At 32.9% G+C, this 19,088-nt stretch overlaps 1 protein-coding gene across 1 annotated transcript in view; it reads left to right on the top strand.

The window, feature by feature from the left end:
* Positions 1 to 19,088, top strand: part of LOC127715010 (uncharacterized) — a 31,445-nt gene that overhangs the window by 4,781 nt on the left and 7,576 nt on the right. The window contains exons 4-5 of the mRNA XM_052221037.1: positions 3,406 to 3,437; positions 4,093 to 4,164. Of these exons, the coding sequence (XP_052076997.1) occupies positions 3,406 to 3,437; positions 4,093 to 4,164 (104 nt within the window). The remainder of the gene's footprint in view (positions 1 to 3,405; positions 3,438 to 4,092; positions 4,165 to 19,088) is intronic.

Below are 19,088 nucleotides of genomic sequence, written 5' to 3'. Positions count from 1 at the left end.
TTCAAAATTTCACCTTGATATTTTTATATTCTGCATTTTGTATGAAAGGTATATACTTACAATGTAATTAGATAATAAGGAACCTTTGTGGAGAAATTTTAGGAGCATTTTGTTGTTATGTATTTCTTTACCTCTAAATCCTTTGTTCTCTGGTAGATATATACAAGCTTTTTTTTGTAGAGTACTCATTGGCAAATCATCCAACATCAAATGTTTATACATAACAGGAGAAATCTAAAAAAAAATATTTGTGTAAAAATATACAGTGTAAAACAATAAATCGTTTCCTGTTCATCATCTAATTGCATGTAAGTTTAATGGACTTTTACCATATCTTTACTCCAAAGACTTGGGGCTTCTTTGATGCATGGCTTCTACAAAAAAACTATTAATATCATAAGCTATTTTATTTACCATTTCATTCTAAAATATGTAAAAAGGAACACAAGAAAAGATAAAAAAAGATTTAAAAAACTGTAGTGGTAGCCTTTAAGCCACCTGACGAGTACCTTTGGCAGGGACGAAACAGTTTGTGTATCGCCTGACAGGAAGGCACGAAAAGCGAGATACAGGAAAGCTGATACGGCATCGGCGGCAACGGTCTTAGCTATTTCTGTAAAGCTTATTTTTATGGTGCTGTTGTTTTATATAGAGCTGTAAATTCATAAAGATACAATTAGTGTATGATTATAAATCCTTTAAATAAACTTATTCTGAAACATGTGAAAAGCTTTCAATTTAATACTGTAATAAGATCTTTGAATTTTATTTGTATCAGTACAAATATTTATTTTGTTATCAATAGATTAAAACATTAAGTTCTTAATTTTATTGCTATATTTATTAACATATACGGTGCTACATTTTGTCAATAACTATATTTTGGCATCGCAAAAGCTCATGTTTTTTCTCTCTGACCGTTAATAACATATTTATCTTAATCTTTTTGAAGTGTACTGAATGATAATTTTGTCTTAGTGATTTTTTTATAAGCTGTTATTAGCTTTGAACTAGCTTTAGTAACTGCCAGTACTGTCAATTCTGTCCTTTGTGGCTTGACTCCTTTTGTTAGATTTTTTTTGTGTGTTTTGTTACGATCTTAGGGGTCGAGCCTTTTTCAACTGATTTGTATACGACCGCAAAAAAATTTTTGTGGTCGTATATTGGTATGACGTTGGCGTCGTCGTCGTCGTCGTCGTCTGGCGTCGTCCGAAGACACATTGGTTTTCGCACTCTAACTTTAGTTTAAGTGAATGGATCTCTATGAAATTTTACCACAAGGTTCAATACCACAAAAGGAAGGTTGGGATTGATTTTGGGGGTTATGGTACCAACAGTAAAGGAATTAGGGGCCAAAAAGGGGCCAAAAATAAGCATTTTTGTAACTTCCAGACATAAAAGAGGGACGAAAGATACCAGAGGGACAGTCAAACTCATAGATCGAAAACAAACTGACAACGTCATGGCCAAAAATAAAAAGACAAACAGACAAATAATAGTACAGGTGACACAACATAACTTGTGTGTTAGTGTATGGATCTCTCTGACATTGTACCACAAGGTTCCATATCACAAAAGGAATGCTGGGATTGATTTTGGGGGTAATTGCCTCAAAATTTTAGGAATTAGGGGCCAAAAAAGGGGCAAAAAACAAGCATTTTTCTAGTTTCATGACAATAACTTGTGTGTAAGTGTATGGATCTTTCTGAAATTGTACTACAAGGTTCCATATCACAAAGGGAAAGCTGGAATTGAGTTTGGGGGTAATTGCCTCCAAATTTTAGGAATTAGGGGCCAAAAAGGGGCAAAAAAAAGCATTTTTCTAGTTTCCAGACAATAACTTGTGTTCAAGTGTATGGATCTCTCTGAAATTGTACTGCAAGGTACCATACCACAAAGGGAAGGCTGGGATTGAGTTTGGGGGTGATGAATCATAAGGGGGTTCAAAAAATGTGGGGGGGGATTTTTTTATTTTTTCCTTTTTTTTCTTTTTTTCCTTTTTTTTTTCTTTTAAAATTTTCCATTTTAAGTTGGTTATTACTGATTTATATTTAAAAGCAAATAATAATGATATGGTAGGAGATACACACCAAACAGGATGTGTAAATTATTATATAATAAGTATTGTGCAATAGCAAGAAATTTTCAATTGCACAGTATTGCACAATAGGAAGAAATCTTCAATTGCACAGTATTGCGCAATAGCAAGAAATATCCAATAGCACAATATTGCGCAATAGCAAGAAATTGTCAATTGTACAGTATTGCGCAATAGCAAGAAATATTTAATGGCACAGTATTGTGCAAAAGAAGATACTTCGTATAAATTGCTTATTTCTTGACCAATTTCAATGGGGTTTTATTCTTGAATTCTTGGGGTTCTTTAATATGCTGAATCTAACCGTGTATTAAGTTTTTGGATTTTGGGCCCCGTTTTTAAATTGGTCCACATTGAGGTCCAAAGGGTCCAAAATTAAACTTTGTTTGATTTCATCAAAAATTGAATTATTGGGGTTCTTTGATATGCCGAATCTAACCGTGTAGTTAGATTCTTAATTTTTGGTTCCGTTTTCAAATTGGTCTACATTAAGGTCCAAAGGGTCCAAAATTAAACTTAGTTTGATTTTAACAAAAATTGAATTCTTAGGGTTCTTTGATATGCTGAATCTAACCATGTATTTAGATTTTGGATATTGGACCATAATAGGTGAATGTCCAATTTAAAATTTTTAAGTTCTTAGACCACATTCATTCTGTGTCAGAAACCTATGCTGTGTCAAATATTTAACCACAATCCAAATGCAAAGCTGTATCAAGCTTGAATGTTGTGTCCATACTTGCCCCAACTGTTCAGGGTTCGACCTCTGCGGTCGTATCAAGCTGCGCCCTGCGGAGCATTTTGTTACAGCTTGTTCTAATTTTGTGCTGGAACACCATTGTCCCATTTCAGGGGAGGGTTTGGGACCAAAAACATTGTTTAATACTTCCACATTACATGTATATGTCTGCCTGTCCGAAGGCAGGATCCTGTAATTCAGTGGTTGTAATTTGTAGCTATATACCATCTTTGTTTTTCGTTTATTGTTTTGTACATAAATCATGCCCTTAGTTTTGAATTGTTGAATATATTTTATGTCAGAATCTTTTATAGCTTGCTATGCTGTATAGGTTTTGCTCGTTGTTGAAGGCTGTATGGTAATATGTAGGTGCATGCTAACTTCTACGTCATTTGGTCTCTGGTGGGCAATTGTTTCAATGGTAAACATACCACATATTCTTACACTTATCGGTCTTTAAACATGTTAAACAATTTTTATTTTGGTAAACAGATAACCCATATTCAATCAATTTGATTATAATTGCTTTGCAATTCATTTCATAATAATGGCGTTTTATTTTTTTCAGAAATAAATCAACTGCAATGAAGGTCCTAAATGGTGAGTGTTTCCTATACGAACATAGATAAGTCATGTTTATGGTACATTCAGTATATATAGTATAATGAAAATTAATAGTTTATTACTATTATAATATCTATATAAGAAGAAGTTGAGAGGCGAAGGATACCAAAGGGACATTCAAACTCATTAGTCGAAAATAAACTGACAACACCATGGCTGAAAAAGAAAAATACAAACAGACAAACAACAGTACGCAAAACAACATAGAAAACCAAAGACTGAGCAACACGAACCCCACCAAAAACTGGGGGTGATCTCAGGTGCTCCAGAAGGGTAAACAAATCCTGCTCTACACGTGGCATCAGTATTGTTACTCATGAAAGTAGAAACCCAGTGATATGTCTAATTCGGTAGGTCACATCCGGGGAAAGGGGACAAGATTGTAGTTACCACAATTAGAACATACATTGTATTCCGTAACGTAGTCATTCTTGATTTATTCTTCAAAATTGTAGCTTCCAATATTATTGGACCAAGTAATAACAGTTATCCTTTTTATGTATATGATAAAGAAAACAATAAATATATAGTTGGAGTATTACATAACATGTGAAACAATAAGAGCCAACATGATTAAATTTGTAATAGAACTGTTTGTTCATGCTTTAAGTTTGTTTTCATTCATTTTCAGTCAATACAGAAAGTCGAAATGGACTCACAAGAGAAAAAATAGCATTTGCCTTAACAGTACCAATTCTGTCAGGTAAATTTCAGCCAAATCAATTATTTAAAACTTTCATTGAAAATATATGAGGATATTAAAGAATAAAGAAATATAACAGCGTTATGCTGGTTACTTTTAGCTACTATACTTAAAAGGATTGTGACATATTTGTACATTTTTTTATGAAATTAAAGTAATTAAAAATGAAAGTAAATACCCTTATATAAATTGATAGTAAAAAGAAACGCTGCGTTTACGTGAACTGGATAGTATCCTAGAAACACAATAAAACCAGGAAGACGTGCATGGGTCATCACATGGTATTCAACATGTTCAATTATCTTTAATATTTTTTTGTTTTTGTTTTTGTAATACAACATGTCAAGCTCGGAATTGTTCATAGTTAATATAAATATGCTAAAATAGGTAACATAACGAGTGAGAATTGGAATTGCTTGATATCAACTAGAGTTATTATATATAACTTCTATATACTAATAGACGTGATAGAAAAGTCAATACGATTCTGGGGCTGATCTTGAGTATGAATACTACAACAGGCTATATCTTATCTTTATCTTATCTTATAGTGCTGACCATCTAAAAAGGTAAAGATAATAATACATTAATTTATTGAATATAGGTCCGTATATATTTGCGTCCATTCGTTTTTTATTTTGAGATATCAAAAACAAAAAACGAATAACAAAAGTGTTTTCATTTTTTTGTTTTTGATTTCTCAAAAACCAAAATGAAAAACAAAAGTGTTCCTTTTTTGTTTTTGATTTCACTAAACAAGATAGAAAATCGACATTTGGATTCAATTTCTGTATTTTGTTCTATTAATTTCTCGTTTTATATTGTAAAATGTTTTCCTTTCTTGTTATAAAGCCATCGATATTATAATATGCCAACGTAGTTCGATTTCATTCTTGTAATTACCCCGGTGTTCTCACTAATTAATGTAGACAAAATAGGCCACCTGACTTATGCATTGAAATAAGGTGATTAATGAAACAGAATCAAAGACTTTCAACTTTCCTTGTTTTTATCTTTAATAAAAAATAAAATCATTATATTTAAATATTAAATGAATCACAAATTTGAATTATACAATGAAATATTATATAAAGATGTTAAAAATATATAGATTGATTACAATATCATATAAAACAAGGGAGGTTAATACTTAACTGATAAGAAAACTAGCCCGGTCGTTAAAGTATACACAGCGGTTATCAGATCAATAGTATTAAAATCGGAGATAATGTCGACGAATGGAAAAGACTTTATCAATCTAAACAATAAGGGTGCATGATCTTTACTTTTAAGTTTTGAAAGGTTGGTAATCTAAGATTATTATAACTGATGACCATGGTCCATCTGCCAATATTACACGAACATTCAGGACGATAATCTGTTTTGCTTATTAAGATCATATGATTGAAAAACAAACTTCCGCAAGTTCACAATTCAAATCGGGGATAAGCATTCAATCATTTTGCCATTCGGGGCCTATTCGGGATGAGTTTTACTCATTTGTGAAGGCTATATGGTGACCTATAGTAAAAGGTGTTGATGGGGGTTTACGGAATAGAGAATAATGGGCAAACAATATAAAGAATAGAGAAAATGGACCAAAAGATAAAGAACAGAGAATGATGAGGTGTTAAAATATAAAGAATAGAGAATAATGGATAAAAAGTACTATAAAGTATAGTGAAAAATGGCCTAACACATTAAGGAATACAGAAATGAAGGACCCCCCCATCCAGACCCTCATACTAGTTGCCTATACCAACGTTATTTTGTCTCTGATAGATTTTTATTGGCAATCATACGTTTTCTCTTTATTTTTATGCCTATCAATTAAGACGTGAGCTTCAATAATTTGCCAGCGTATGTTTTCTTAACTTCTTTTGCTTCTTGGTAACAAAATGGGAAAACTTTATTAATTTATTGCGTCCGAGGCACTTTTCGGGTTTAATCTTTATCAGGAGGGTCAAACGGGGGAAAACAACAGTACATTTTACCTGTTGGTACTCTAGCGTCACTATTCTTTCATTTTCTTGTGCGTCTTTTTTTTTATTTAGAGCAGGTTAGACTTTTCATTTTCAAAACCTGTCTATCTGTCTATCCCCCCCCCCCCCCCCCCCCCCCCGTGCAAAATATCAACATTTTATTAATGGTCGCCCCTTTATGATGAACAATAATTGAACAAACATATATGGCATACAGCTAGCGACGACAACAACAGAATCAAAGGCTACTGACTTCGAACAGGACAATATATTCGATTGATACTCCCCCACTCACACCTGGGTGGTGTAAAATCAGTTCATAAGAACAGAGTTGTTTTTCACATGAAACCACGTAAAACATTGATAAAATTGTTTTATTCTGTATTAATGATCGAGAAAGTAAGAAGGTAAAAAACAAAACAAATATCAAAATTAAGACAGTATTCATGCCATAACTACAACGTGGATACAGTAAAATTATGACAGAACAGTCATTGATTGATTGATTGATTGATTGATTGAAAAGGGATTTGCTCATGTAACTCCGAACGAAAGTCATGACCATTTGAGAATCCTTTGTTTGTTGTTGTTGTTATTATAATAATTATTCGTATTGCCGTCTTAATTTCACCAATGAAACTTTACATTAAGTTTTGCCTTTGTATGAAATTAATTTGTAAACTTCTTGGAACTCTATAATGGCCATCTGATTACAATTGGACCCTCAAGAATGTGGAAAATGAAAATTTATTTGGCCTTCAATGCCTCAACTCTTTTAATGTGGGTATCCACTTTGTCAACTACCATAAATTTCCGATAATTGTTCGGCATAAAACCCTATGGGAAAGCACATTGACATAATTTTCGAAACGTTTAATGGAACCCAATGACATTGTATAGTGTTGTAACCTGTAATGTGAAGATGTGAATGAAATTGCGGAGATTGTGGGTTGGAACTTCGGTCGGGTCAAACCAAAGATTTTAAAATTGGTTATTTCTGCTTCTCTGCAAGTTCGCGGCATTAATAAGTAAAAGCAGAGACTGATCGGCTCGAAGTCAAAATAATGAATCCGCGTAGGATGACATGTCTTCCTGTGAACTGTTACATCGTGAACAAGCACGTCCGGCTCAGCGTGTCGGTCTAATACAAAGCAGCCCGCAGTGACGGATCCCGAAATTTTCATAAGTGGGGGCCCAATGACTGTGTAAGAGGGGGCCCGGTCTAGTCATGCTTCAGTGATTCCCTATATAATTAACCAAATTTTCCCACAAAATGGGGGGCCCCTCTAAGTCCGCCTCTGGCAGGGTTAATAATTCATATTACAATAACATGTTCTCGTCCTGATTATGTATTTAATTTGCCGCTGGACATTAAAAATCCTTCCATCATTACCATCTCAGGCACAACCTTCGTATAATGGTATAACGTTATCTTCGTCTTCCGAAGACATTAGGGTTCCAGAAAATAACTTGAGTATACATGTAAGTTTATGGATCTTTATAAAATTAATTGTGCCACAAGGTTTCATATCACAAAAGGAAGGTTGGGATTGATTTTGAGGGTTATTGTCCTAACTGTGTAGGAATTAAGGGCCAAAAACAAGCATTTTTCTTGTTTCAGGACAATAACTTGTGTATAAGTATGGATCTCTATAAAATTGTCCCACAAGGTTCCATACCTCAAAAGGAATGTTGTAATTGATTTTGAGGGTTATGGCCAAAAACGTTCAAGAATTATGGACTAAAAAGCGAAAAAAAAACTAGAATTTCTGGTTTCCGGACAACAACTTAATTATAAGTCTATAATGAATCGTTTTAGGAAAAAGGGCCCAAAACAATACTTTTCTAATACTTTGCACATTTGCTTATTTCTTAACCAATTTCAATGGGGTTTAATTCAAAGCCTTGAATTCTTAGGGTTCTTTGATATGCAGATTCAAACCTTGTATTTAGATCCTTATTTTGGGCCCGTTTTCAATTTGGTCCACATTAAGGTCCAACGGGTCCAAAATTAAACTTTGCTTGACTTCACCAAAATTATATCATTAGGTTTTTTTTGCTATGGTGAATCTAACTGTGTATTTAGATTTTAAATTTTGGGCCCGGTTTTCAAATTGGTTCACATTAAGGTCCAAAGGGTCCATAATTAAACTTTTTTTATTTTAACAAAAATTGAATTCAAGGTTTTTTTAACTGCTTAATCTACGCATGTATTTATATGTTGGGTATTGGATCATAACAGGCAAATATCCAATTTCATTTTTTTAAGTTCTTAGAACACATTCATTCTATGTCAGAAACCTATAATATGTCAAATATTTTTAAATCACAATCCAAATTCAGAGCTGTATAGCACAATTTATAGAAATTGTAAGTAGATTCATAGTTGAAAATAGATACAGCATAAAATTCTAATTTTATAGAAGAAATTATGTATGAATATAGTTCGAAATTATTGTTCAATATTAGACATTTTGAAAAATAACCAATTTAAGGTAAGTTTTATAGATTTTTTTAAAGATATATTGTATTAATGACGAGGGCATTGTTATAGCTGACTATACGGTATGGGTGTTGCTCATTGTTGAAGGGAGTACGTTGACCTATAGTTGTTGATTTCTGTGTCATTTTGTCTCTTGTGGAAAGTTGTCTCATTGGCAATCATATCACATTTTCTTATTTTTTATATTAACAATAATTTTGAAGTTTTTTTTATTTAGCAAAAATGATTAAATTTATATCTGAAAGACGGGACATGTTACCTATACTTCCCCCATAACTTTGGTTGTGTCCATTTTATTCATTTCTCAAATTTCTAACAGATACCGAAATGACAATTTTAAGGCACATTTAGTAAATATTTAGAAATCCCACTCAATGTTGAAGAAACCTCAAAGGTTAGTCGCCATTAGCGTTATTAAGCAACTAAGACGAGGTCCATATACGTTTCGATATATACTTGCTGTCAATATGTTCTTAACACGTATCTACTGTACAAAAAGAACGCATTAAATAATTGTAAATAACTTTAAAAAGGAAAACTAAGGGCCAATTTCCCCCTGAAATTATTTCACACCATGGCCATTTTTTAAAATTTAATCAAATTAAATCTTAAACTAAATTCTTAGTACATGAATCGCAATCTAATGTATGTTCTCTAAGGTTCTAACAATATAATTGGTCTTTTCTGAACAGATCACAAAATTATAAATGCCCAAAGAGTCTGCAGATAGTCAAAACCGGAAATTTTTTAAAAAGATTTTGGCAACGTTTGAATATTTATCGTCAAAATGAATAAAAATAAATAGTGAACCAAACCAAAATTCTGTAAAAAAATATGAATATAGTGAAGCTATTATATGTATTGTTTTTCGGATACAAATTAATTCATTTTGGTTAGCGTCACCCGGCGATGTAAAAGTGAAAAACATTTAAAAAGGATAGAGCCGATTACCCTTGATTTATTTCAAACCAGGGCCATTTGCAAAAAGTCTATCAATCTTAAAAGTTTACTTAGATTCATAGTACCACATACAAAAGTGTACACTCTAAGGTTCTTACAGTATAATCACTTAATTTTAAACGTATCACCAAATGTATCACCAACTTATATACGCCTAAAGATATCTCAAAATCGCGATTTTTGCTTGTTAGTATTTATTTCTAAAATGTATAAGAAGGTCATGAATTATTTAATGTTGAAATTTAAAAAAAAAAGGGAAGACACATTAATTTGTCCTGTTGATTTCTATTATCTCTATTTCCATTTATTAAGAAATATCACGCTGGCAACTTACTGTAATTGTGAAAGAGGACAAACCTGCGACGAAAGTTGCAAAATGCTAGACATAGGGATTACTATCAGGTTGCGGCGGGTGCTTAAACTATTTGTATAAAGCTTTATATTTCAGAAGGTGGAAGACCTGGGTGCAGATACCTTATGTTACGATGTTTCCATCTGTCATATGTCCATTGTCCTTGACTTGAATTTTGTGATTCAGCAACTGCTTAAAAAAAATAAAGTCTTTTTGTCATGTGAATGTTTCACTTATTTTGAGTGATAGGATACCGTAACTATATCTGGTATATGGATTCCTTGCAACGTCTGCATATTCGTCAGACATGGGTTCACCTGACCTCGATCGCATTTCATATCAGTGATCAAAATTAAAGTTACGTCATTAAGGATGTTCGCTACTCTGTTTCAAAATAACAAGCCTTTTCAAAGACAGTTATAAAATGATAGTATATAAATAAAGGAACTAAAAATCTGAAAAAAATGAAGGGTCCGTGTGCTTGTTTTCGACATATAAGCCACTGAAAATTTGGCGGGAAATAATTCCCTCTAGATTGTTCGAACTTTTAACATTGTCCACTTTTCTCTTTCAAAAACTATGAAAAAATAACCAGGATTTTGTAAAATTTTCAAATATGGCTTTTAAAACTATATGTAATAGAATTATGAAAAGAAAAAAAGTAGGGGTTAGTGGACAATTTTTTTTAATGGCAAAACATGGATAAAACCAGAGGATTCCGAAAATCTGGCAAAAATTCAAAAACAAGAGGAGCGAACATCCTTAATTTCGTTTCTCAGATACTATCAGCAGTAGGTCAACTATATGTTGTGTATGGAAAAACTAGAAGATGTAAATGTCAGTCTGGTAGGTTTCATCTGAACTTGACCTCATTTTCATGGCTCATTGGTCAATGTTAAGTTTTCGTGTTTTGGCCACGGTCTGTTTTTCAAATACCATCAGCAATTATAGGTCATTCACATTTGATAGATGGAATAATTATAAAGTTTACATGTCTGTCTGGCAGATATCTTTTGTCCTTGACCTTTTTTTCATTGTTCATTGGACAATGTTTAGTTTCTGTAGTTTGGTCTTTTTCTATACGATACTTTAAGTAATTATTATAGGCAGAGACATATATACACACATATATGTCTCTGTTATAGGTAAACTATTTTTGGTGTATGGAATGATTGTAAGGGTTCATCTCTTTATGGCAGGGTTCATCTGACCTCTACATCACTTTCATGGTTTATTGGTAAATATTTAGTTTTCCTGGTTAAGTCTGTTTCTCAAATATTATAAACGATAGTTCAGCTAAATTTGGTGTATTTAATTATTGCAAGGTAAACATGTCTGTTTGGCATGTTTCATTTGAACTTAATCTCATTTTCATAGTTCATTGGTTAATGTTGAGTTTTCCTGGTTAAGTCTTTTTTCGATATATGCTTTCTGTGCTTATGTGACTTAAAGAAATCGTCAATCAATCAATCAATCCCGGTTAAGTCTGTTTCGTAAAATGTAGATTCTACAAGCAATAGGTTAATTTTATGTGGTGCAAGGACTTATTGTAAGGTGTACATGTATGTTTTTAATGCATCATCTGACCATGACCTCATTGCGATGTTCATACATATGGTTCATCGATCAATGTTAAGTTATCATGGTTTGATTTGTTCTTTTGATACCATAAACAAAAAGGTCAACTATATTTGTATACCAAGGTTTACCTGATCTTGTCATTGATCATTGATAAAGTAAAGTGTATGTGATACCTATAGTAAAACTTTTATTTTAAAGATTTTCAACATTAAATAATTCATGGTCAGAAAAGCAGGAAAGAAATTTCAGCGTGTGCACTCTTGCTTTTCTTGATATTACGGTTTCCTCCATAAATAGTACTGAACACCACGATATATCTAAGATATTGGTGAAAGTGTCAATAAGCTTTATAAGTAGTAGTTTATTTTATTATCTTTGGGTCAGGGGGGATATCTTGAATGTATTGTCTTTGGATCAGGGGGATATCTTGAATGTATTGGCTTTGGATCAGGGGATATCTTGAATGTATTGTCTTTGGATCAGGGGGATATTTTGAAAACGGAAACTTCATATTCTATTATGAAATTGAAAATGGAAACGGAATGTGTCGAAGAGACAATAACCCGACCAAAGAGCAGAACACAGCCCAAGGCCACCAATGGGTCTTCAACACAGCGAGGAAATCCTACATCCAAAGGCGGGGTTGCTCACTCAATTTTGTTAATGTTACCCAACTATAAAAACTGTCATACAAGTGGAGGTTTAGCAAGGTATAGACCAGTTTTGACCCACCATTTTCTTCGGAAATGCCTGTTCAAAGTCAGGAATATGGTAGTTGTTTTTCACTTGTTCCGTTGATTGATAGTGTTCGATTTTTTCAGATTTGATGGACTTCCCATTTTAGCTCACCTGGCCTAAAAGGCCAAGTGAGCTTTTCTCATCACTTGGCGTCTGTAGTCCGTCATTTTCGTATGTTAACTTTTACAAAAACCTCCTCCTCTGAAACTACTAGGCCAAATTTAACCAAACTTTGCCACAATCATCATTGGGGTATCTAGTTAAAACAATGTATTAACCAAGATGACCAACATGTCTAAAAATAGAACATGGGATGAAATGCAAGTTTTGCCTATTATTTTGAAAACCGCTATAAATAGAGTAAATCTGACATAAGCATAAGTGTTCAGCATAGGCACTTATCTTAGAAAAAAGGTTCCAATATACCTTAATATAACACGTGTTATATTAAGGTATATAAGAAAAAGTTTTCTGAGACAAGTGCCTGTGGTGTTCAGAATGTTGAGATCTACCTATTGTTCATTAAATCAAAACTGTCAGATGACGTCTTATAGGAGTCATGCCCTTGAATGATGAATTTTACCATTTTAAAATATTTTGCCTATTATCTCCTTAATAATAATAGATAGACAGAAACTTCAAATAGCAACAATGATCAAAATAAATTATCTACAAAGAAGTCAACATTGCCGAAATCTTCAGACGACTCCTTATTAGAGTTATTGCCCTATAATGACCATTTTTAACAATTTTTTACGTGTTTGCCTACTATATTAAAAACTATAATAGATAAACAGAAACTTTAAAAAGGAAAAATGATTAGCAAGACAAGATCTACAAATAAGTCACACAAAACCGAAATCGTAAGTCGACTCCTTATTGAAGTAATTGCCCTTTAATGACGATTTTCCGCATTTTTACCTATTATCTTGACTGAAATTGTCAGTAAACTCTTAATAGAGATATTTTCCTTTGATGGTGTTTTTACTAAAAGGTTGCCATTGCATGCCTCGAAAAAGATGTCTCACATATGGAGAACACCACGAGCGGAGATTACCGCATATACGCTCAATTAGTTGATAGGAAGTAGATCTTTTCTGAGGCTGAAGCTCCTGACTGTCGATCACACTGATCATATCGTAATGTCATGTCTAAGAGCCTTGCTATTACATTCTCAATGCCGGAGTCAGAACGAATAAGCCGTGGTACTCCGTTGCATTTTGTACATAATCTTTCTATAATTAAGCAATAAGTTTAGGATTCCTGCTAGAAGAACTTGCCATGCCTATTGGATCGAACGCTTTAGGTACTCTCCTCACAATTTCTTGTGGCATTTTTATTCCACAATAAATGTTCAACAGCTTCCACATTGCTTTGTAACCGATATTTTTGAAACCGGATTGGTGTTGTTGATTGATGTTATGGACAATTGTCTCGATGGGGCGATTGACACGTTGCAGATTGCTCATTCTTTTTATCCTTCTAGAATGATGTTTGCTTAGTTGAATACCATGAGTAGACAGCAATATATGACATATCATTTTGGCTGTGTACGACTGTTTAAAGCAATATTTTATTACGACAACCCTGGATGCATTTTGATGAATTTAACAAAACCATTCAGGCACCGACTATATTGTTATTGAAGGAGGGGAAGGGGCTGTGATTATTATTATTTTTTTTTTTTTTGTGAGAACATGTGTTCATGCAAGGGAGAAAGTTAAAACACTTTTACCAGTGCTAAGTTGAAGTTAAATTATCTTATTCCACAAACCAGCCTAAATACCAAAGACCAATTGAAAACAACAATATGCAGAACAAACCAATCTGATGTGACCCCTGTCGATAAGGGCTGAAAAAGTAGGTAGTCCTGACCCATACATGTATACCCGTGTAAATGTATCCAAAGTTGAGAACATAACTTCAGACCAACCGTTCCATTAATTAAATAGAGTATTTGAATATGTATCATTTCATCGTGCATTATTTTTGAACATAATTGCTGTAAATCTATTATAAATGATCAACATAGTTATTAAGCATTTTCCTTATTAGAATAAATGTAAATCGTACAATAACACAACAAATTAAATTTATCATATCAATTCTTTTGGGAAAAATAAGACAGATTGTACATTACTTTGCAATTTACCCATAAGAGTAAGGAGTTTATTTGACTAGAAAAAAAACTATTTTAATGATTAAAAAAAAAACATGTTATGCGATTTATAACGAGTCTAAAAAATAAATCGCAATATCGGAGAGCCGACAACCTTGCTTCGGAAGTTGAGGCCCTAGATTTGAAATTTGAACGAAAAACGTCATAAAAGAAGCGTAACAATGCACAACGTCATGCAATTGTTTTCGTATAGAAGCAGTTCTGTTTCGACATTCGGCGTATGTCAATTAGATTTCTTTAGGTAACGGGTACGTAAATGGGCAATCAAACGGATTTTTATGAATTTTTGCAGGCAATTTGATCCATTAGAGCCGCAAATAAATATTCAAAAATTATGCAAGTTCATTTTAGACTTTCGGAAACAAAAGCAATCTGCAGATTCTATAAAATGAAGTAGAAATATATATGTATTAGGATTATAGTAAATACCACAAACACTAAAATAATTAGGTAATTTGACTTTGAATAGACTTTTCTCAAAAACGTTCAACTTTAAAAATTATATTTCATTGTCACTAAAATTTCCGTTTTATTGATATAAAAATTACAGGGCTACCGAATTTATTTTTGTTGTACAAATCCTTCAAATGTAAACGTTTTTTGCCATAGCGCTGTCCGTTTCTCTTTGACTTATATGTTTTGGGTTTTCCTTTTTGATATCTTCTGCATCTTTTTCAAAGTCAAAGTTGCTGAACTTTTTTTGCGATATTTACATGTATTCTATTCTTTCGTGTACCTCAGATTTCCGGATATTTAATTTGCTACACATATCGGAGAGTAAAAAGATATAAGAAGATGTGGTATGAGTGCCAATGAGACAACTTTCCATCCAAGTCACAATTTGTAAAAGTAAACCATTATAGGTCAAAGTACGGCCTTCAACACGGAGCCTTGGCTCACATCGAACAGCAAGCTATAGAGGGCCCCACAAATGACTAGTGTAAAACCATTCAAACAGAAAAACCAACGGTCTAATCTAATATACAAAAAACGAGAAACGAGAAACACTTATGAACCACATCAACAAACAACCACTGAACATAAGGTTCCTGACTTATTAGGACAGGTGCAAACAAATGCTGCGGGTTTAAACGTTTTATCTGGCGCCAACCTTCACCACATATATCATTTTTCGATAATGATCAAATCTCTGCAAGTTGACTCAGACCTAGTGCATCTTATCAACATGTTACCTTACTGAATAATGTATTTGCCGCTGTACACTTAGATACAAATAAAGTAGCTAATCCATAATTTCACAAACGTGTGTACTTTGTTTAGACTTTTAATTATGCACTTTCGTCTTATGTTTAAATTTTCCGTTCTTTTGTTTCCGATTGATTTGTTTTGTTTGATTTATTGTTTTAAACGCTAGACACCGATATAAGAATTATATTTGCAACTTTAAGTTTTAATAATTATTCAAACTTTTTTTTAAAGTTTGACCGAAAATCATTGCAGTCAAGTCGTCATTATGTTTGTTTAGCCCACACGGTTGTCACATTTTTTTAGGTTCAGTCTTTTACAATAAGTATTCGTAAAATCTTTCAATTGATAACACATCAAAAACATTTATTTTGAACGCATGTATGGTTGGATTTTAACAAACTATGAGTTGAAAAAAAATCTTGTTAGCTCACCGGGGCCCGAAGGTCCCCATGTGAGCTTATGCCATCACTTGGCGTCCGTCGTCGTCCATCGTCTGTCGTCGTCGTCTGTCGTCGTAAACTATTTCAAAAATCTTTTCCTCTGAAACTACTGGGCCAAATACCTTCAAACTTTAATTAAATGTTCCTTAGGGTATCTAGTTTATAAATTGTATCCGAAGTTTTTATCCATCGACAAACATGGCCGCCATGGCTAAAAATAGAACATAGGGGTCAAATGCAGTTTTTGGCTTATATCTCAAAAACTAAATCTTTTAGAGCAAATGTGACATGGGGTAAAATTGTTTAATTAGTCAAGATCTATCGGCCCTGAAATTATCAGACGAATCGAACAACCCATTGTTGGGTTGCTGCCACCGAATTGGTAGTTTTAACAAAATTTGCAGTTTTTTGTTATTATTTTGAATATTATTATAGATATATATAAACTGTAAGCAGCAATAATGTTCAGCAAAGTAAGATCTACAAAAAAGTTAATATGACCAAAATTGTTGCCCTTTAAAGACAATTTTACACAATTTGTTCATCAAGTTTGCTAACATTTAAAAATCTTCTCCTCTGAAATACAGGTGAGCGATTCAGGCTCTTGAGAGCCTCTTGTTTGAATGTATTTGTCTATTTCCTCTTTGTCTTCTTTTGTTTCTTGTTTTATTCTATCCTGATGTTATCATGTATAATTATTTTTTATAATTCAATTTGGTTGAAATATATAGCAAATTCTCTGACAAAAGTAATATTTGTGTTTATATCATAAGAAGAAGAAAACGCTTCTCATAAAGAATTTAACCAAGTAAACAAAAAAAATCTATGACAATTATGTTTCTATTGGTACCAAGTTGATTAGAATTCCTGTCAGAATTGATCTGCCAATATTTTTTTTAAGATACGTAGCTTTATGGGAAATATATGACAAAAAAGGGGGACGAATAATCATTGCATAACTCTGTAAACGTTGTCGAAACATGATTTTGCTTCTATTTGTCTTTGTGCTACTTTGTCTGTAAATACATTTGTTTTGTTTATCTGATGAGAGTTTTTATATAGCTTCATATGCATTCAGTAAATTTGCAGTGAAAAAACAAACACCGAAGAAATTTATCGAGTTCAAGTTAAGTCATTGAACACTACTTTTCAACAGTTGATACTGGTAAATTTTCAAAAGTTACTAACATGCTAATAATAATTTTAGTATGAATTTAAAAAAAAAAAAAAAAAAAAAAAATCGTCAACAAAAGATAAACACATCATTTTTTTATTAACTGAACATAAAGAATTTCATATATGCATGTACCAAGCTACCAGGTTCCCTCGCTTGCCTAAAGCTAACTTAAAATAAAAACAGAAGTTCTTCTTAAAGTGTAGGTCTAAAGGGAAAGAAAGTCTTCCCTTTTCGTTTCCTTTTTCGTTCGAATAACTTTTTGAATACAGATAAAGTAGTCTATTTAATGATGAACATAAGTGATATTAGAACAAAGTTGCAACATGTTTGTTCGTCGCGTAAATACTTTCATCATATCTAAAGAGAACAGTAAATAAAAATAAACTATTGGCAACGAGTGTATATCTAGCATTCTTATTGGTCCTCTCTGGTTGATATTTAATTATGGTTCTTCTTCATTTTCTGGTTGCAAAACCCAAAACCACGGAGTTGGAATAGAGTTACGCCGGCCATCTTCCAAATCCCGCAATCTAGCATTATGACGTATTGTTTATTATTACGTAACGTCAAAATACCGTTGGCCTTTGGGCCTATGCCGTGGCACTCAAAGGTAGTGTTTTTGAATAGGCCGGATAGGCCGTATGGCAGAAAAAAGGTTAATATCAATTTGTGGTTCTTCCCCATCTTCTGGCGGCAAAACTCAAAATCACGGAGTTGGATTAGAGTTGACGCCGGTCATCTTCCAAATCCCGCACTAGAGCATTGTGACGTTTTGTTCATTATTACGTTACGTCAAAATACCGTTGGTCTGGATATTTTCCCGATATGTCACAGTTTGACGTCGTGACAAAATTTTTACGTTGGCAACGTCATTACATCCCCTGTAACTGTATCGTATAAAATTGAGAATGGAAATAGGGAATGTGTCAAAGAGACAACAACCCGACCAAAGAGCAGAAAACAGCCGAATGCCGTATGCCCTTAAATGTCACCCTCTTGTGCAGACCAACCAAAAATCGATAATTTAAAGGCCAGTGAATAGAATGTACATCAATAAATTAAAAACAACGCTCAAGTTTTACGTTTTGGCCTCACAACTCTTTCATAACATTTCATAAACTATCAAAATAAAAAATATATTTCCCCACTTCTGTTCTTTTTCTAATAACTGTAACGTTGTTATGTACGTTACGTCATAATTACTACTTTCAATTTGAAATTAACCTTGTGCTGCCGAGTTTATTTCTTGCTTTGTTGCGCCAAAAGCATCTTGACGTTTCATATTTGTGACGTTGCAAAACTTGTGCCTCTCTGTAGAACAGCGCATTCCCGCCGTCCATTATTTTTCCCGCGTCTATTTAGCCATAAGTAGGAAAAGCGATGTAAAAGTAATTTTATAAAAATTATTGTTCTAAGATTGTTATAAACGATGGTTTTAATACAACATTATTAAAAATATAACTTTTAACCTTGCAATATAGATTTTTTTTTTAATTTCTTATCTTTAAAAAAATGAAGATAATATACTCATTGATAATAATCTTTCAAGAGCTTTTGTTTTATCTTTGTCAAGTGAAATGCATAACTGATTCTCTGAACCACGTCTGAAATACTAGAAAATACTTATCCTTGTTATCCGATTAGCTTAGTAAACCTTATTATAATTGATAAATACCATAAAGAATCTCTCAAATAATTATATAAACAAAACAACGGCCCCAAATAAAAATAAAAATAAAAACAATGCATGTACAAATAAAAATTAAAAAAAAACTCCGAGCAGCCGATTCTATGAACTACTTC

The sequence above is a fragment of the Mytilus californianus genome, unplaced genomic scaffold, assembly GCF_021869535.1.
Source record: "Mytilus californianus isolate M0D057914Y unplaced genomic scaffold, xbMytCali1.0.p SCAF_9, whole genome shotgun sequence".
NCBI lineage: Eukaryota > Metazoa > Mollusca > Bivalvia > Mytilida > Mytilidae > Mytilus > Mytilus californianus.
This window is presented reverse-complemented; position numbering and strand designations above follow the sequence as displayed.